Source organism: Oculina patagonica, unplaced genomic scaffold (genome assembly GCF_052425735.1).
Source record: "Oculina patagonica isolate OP01 unplaced genomic scaffold, crgOcupat unplaced1567, whole genome shotgun sequence".
NCBI lineage: Eukaryota > Metazoa > Cnidaria > Anthozoa > Scleractinia > Oculinidae > Oculina > Oculina patagonica.
The window spans coordinates 1-4,023 of NW_027557593.1; the positions used below are offsets into that span (position 1 = coordinate 1).

A 4,023-nucleotide genomic window follows, 5' to 3' on the forward strand; every position below is an offset into this window, starting at 1 on the left:
ATTTAAACAACTGTACAAGACTCGCTTTCTCGGACAAGCAACATTAATTAACTGACCTTGTTGGGTATGTCGACTTTTGAACCTTTCTCTACCAGTATTGTCACAACATTAAGGTTGCCATATTTTGCTGCCACGTGAAGGGGTGCAATGACATAGTTCTGTGGAGAGGAGAAAAATAATTATTATCAGTTTGCAGAACAGAGCAATAAAAAATGGATAATTAAACCTATACAATAAATATGTATTATTATTATTATTATTATTTCAAATGTTACTATCCTTAAGGTTATCTTTGTGTGTGTGTAATAACTTGAGAATTTTAATAGTGAAATGTATTTATCATATTTATAAATTAACTTTTTTATTTATTTATTCATTATTTTTTCGTAGTTCTAAAATGTAGGTAACTTTACTCTGCATATTAATGTTCTTTTTTGCAATTGCAATAAAAAAAATGTTTGCATATTTTATAATCAGGTGCTGACCCATTAAAGTAATGCAATCAAATTGCCTCCTCACTTTTTGGGGAAAGAAGTCTGATAAATGGAGTGACTCGAAGAGAACTTTCATTGTACAAGGTACATAAATGACAGACATTCAAGGTTTATTGGAACAGGCATGAATAAAGCACAAAAATCCCACCAGACAGGTATAACCATGCTTATGTCTTTTTATTGCGTTGTTCCAGAAAATATCCATACCTCCTCCACAGAAGGTTCTTTGGTTTTGTCCCCCCCCCCCATCCCTCCCTAGTTTTGGTTCAAAATTTCCTTTTAAAAAATTGGCTTTTGAGATCTCTTAACTTCTTGGAATTTTTGTGGGGTGGGGTATGGATATTTTCTGGAACCAAACAATTAACTCAATTGATGCACGTTAATGTGCTGTACCTTAGTTTTGTAGTCAATAGTAGCCCCATGCTGAATCAGCACTCCTGCAACATTTTGGTTTCCGTACTTAGCGGCAATATGAAGTGGCGTGAAACCATTCTGGAAACAAAGAGAAATGTTACTTTACCTTATGATTCTACAATATTATGATGTATTAGCATGTGTAGGTTAGAAATGTTGGGCTTACTGGTGCTTCAATATCAGGTTTGTGGTCTTTCTGGAGCAGAAGTTTGGCTGCTTTGGCAAAATCCTTTCTGGCTGCAGTATGAAGAGAACGATAGCCTTTCTGTTGGAAAAAGAAGTGAAAAAAAAAAATGAAAAAATGAAATTTGGAAAAATCATCTGAAATTCAAATTAATGATGATTACCAGTCCGTACTGCGCAATCTCCACCTGCAATGTTTGTGAGTCTCTACAAAAAGAAGAATGTTTACTAGCAAAAATAATAATTCCGGGACAAAACTAACCTTTTTCTTCATTATTAACACCAGATATCCTTGCAAAACAATAATAACGAGCTCAACGGTATTTTGAACGGACGTTTTAGCTCATCGTGAATTCTTGAACGAAACGAACGCTATCACCGAAGTGTAACGTTTCAACGAATTCAAAACAAAAATGAAAACAAACCCTGAGTCTGCGCAGTACGGACTGGAAATCATCTTTAACAAGGTTAGGTTTTATTTATAAAACTAAAAAATGTTTAATACCCTACTTTAAAACTGCATGTAGCAAGCCTGATTTTGGCAATGGTTGTAAATGCAAACACATGTGGCAGCAAAATCAACTTCAACTTTTACATAACAATAACATCGTTTTGTCAAAGACGCAGTGGCCCATCCCCTTTATTTTTTCCTGGAAAGTTCATCAATGGGTCCAAAATTTATCAGTGAGCACAAGTTGAAATATAAATGAATGCTGTCGGTATACATGTGAGCTGCCCGAGACAACAAAATCATTCAGGATCTAATCCAACAGAGTTTAGAGAGGGTAAAGTGATCTGACTCTGGAGTCATGATGAAGAAGGGCAGCTACAACTTTTTCATGTCCTTCTTGAACAGCAACATCGATTGGAGTAAATCCATCCTCCGAAAGACAATAAATAACACTGAGTGCTATCAAGTGCTAGGTCCAGATCTGGCTTCCAGAGACTCTTAATGTCATATAACCATACACTGGTCAACTGCCACAATACTTGATTTTTCGGGGGAAAAAACAACCCGACCTAGTAAAAAAACTCAAAAATCAATGTTTTGTTTCATAAGCAACTAGTTACCTCTGTAGTACACTGCTGATTAGCTCCTTTGGTAAGAAGTGTTCTCACGACATCAACATGCCCTTCCTGGGCTGCCATGTACAATGGAGTAAAACCATTCTATAACAATATATGAAAGCCCCCTGTAGTTAGTATTTATAAAGGTACTTGGTAAATCTTATTTTTGTGTGCAATACATTGACCAGTTAATACGTGTAACAAGATACCTAAAATAGACTTGTAACTTGGTAAAAGCAATAAATATTTCAAAACAAAATTGCAGTCATGAAATTGCAGACTAAATAGTCAATAATAATTATTTTGTGCAAGTCGAGAACAAGAATAACCTTCTTCCTGAAAAACATTTCAGTTTGGTTTACATTTTTAACCGTAATTGCCGGCAATTTAATTGGTTGATTCTAAGGTCCTATTAACATGGAAAGAGGATGTTCCTAGCAGACGGTAGCAATGGGTTAATGCATGACACATGAAGAGGGCAAAAATTAGGCTGTGACGCATGACAATAGGGCAGAAAGTAGACCGTGACATGTAAAAATGGCGAAAAAAGAAACATGATTTGTGAATTCTGCTGTTTCAAGTTTAAAATTTGTGCATGAAACTGGATCACAACCCCCTCCCCCACCCCCTCACCACTTTTGCTACCCTCCCAGCACTACTATCACCCTCTTTTCATGTAAATAGGATGGATCCTAGTACTAGGATCGTCCTCGCACAACATGTTTTCAGCTGAAGTTTACATGGAAAGAGGGATTATCCTAGTCCTAAAAACAGGGTCTAAGTGTGCACAATTTTACAAACTAGCCATTTACCCGAGCTTTGGATTTTACAGAGGCACCAGATTCCAGTAATACCTCCACTGCCGGTTTCTGCCCAGCAAGTGACGCAATATGAAGTGCTGTGTTCCCTTTCTTGGTGGTGAAGTTCACTCCTGCTCCGAGCCTTAAAAGCTCTTGTACGACCTCCACATGACCCTCCTTAGATGACAAGTGAAGTGCATTGAGGCCATTCTGTGAAAAAAGAAAACATGATTATCAAGGCTTCATGGCAAGATTATCAAGGCAAACATGGGTAGATTTGGAGGCAGGGCGGGGAGGGGGAGGCAATAGGGCCACAGCCCCCCTTTTACTTGGATTTGTTTCTTTAAATTATTGTAACCAACCATCTTTTGAGAGGTACTGTGAAATCAGGGTTGTGTTGTTGGTATAGGTATTAGACTTGGTACTTGAAAAAAAAGATGTCAAAATTAAAGACGGCTTTATTTAGCGGTGAATCAATAATTGTCAGAATCTTACGTTGTTCTGTTTCGTATAAACTATTCGAGGGTCTTTCGACCTTCATACAAACGGCTTTTAGTTACTGTTAGTGTGCTTCCCTTACAAACAAATAGCCAAATAAGAGCTAAACGCGAGCAAACTAGAGTGGAACTAACCGCAAAATATACCCGACAAAAATTTAGTCATCGATTTAAAAGCACATGTCTTCTCTCCACCCTCAAAAAGCTTACGTCGCTTGTCTGCGTTGTCAATCTGGTTGCCACACTGTAAACAAACTGAGTTCGTCGAATTTGGAGTAAGAGAGAGCCTACAAAATGACTTGGTGGAAGTAGGACCCGCTGCTTACATTCGCCGACTGAAAGCAGTTTGTTATTCCGCACTCGCGGCACGTGTGATACCATTTGAAGTTTAATATTTGACGCCACTCTCGACAAAGCATATGTCAATCATTTTTCGCGCATGAATTTTGACATGTGATTGAAATCTATTCAGGCGAAACAAGTCAACCAGTCAGAAAAAAAATCTAAAAGGACTTTGAGAAAGTTCAAGGTATGGCATGCAAAAATTAATGCTCTTTATTAATGGAC

General features: G+C 37.5%; 1 protein-coding gene across 1 annotated transcript; it reads right to left on the minus strand.

Annotated features, from left to right (window-relative positions):
* Positions 1–56: 56 nt before the first annotated feature.
* Positions 57–3,169, minus strand: LOC144639968 (uncharacterized; the record flags this gene model as incomplete). Its single annotated transcript, XM_078499227.1, has 6 exons — positions 57–158; positions 888–986; positions 1,075–1,173; positions 1,892–1,972; positions 2,163–2,261; positions 2,972–3,169. Coding segments are annotated over 6 exons (678 nt in total), but the record flags the coding sequence as incomplete, so codon positions are not given.
* Positions 3,170–4,023: the final 854 nt, after the last annotated feature.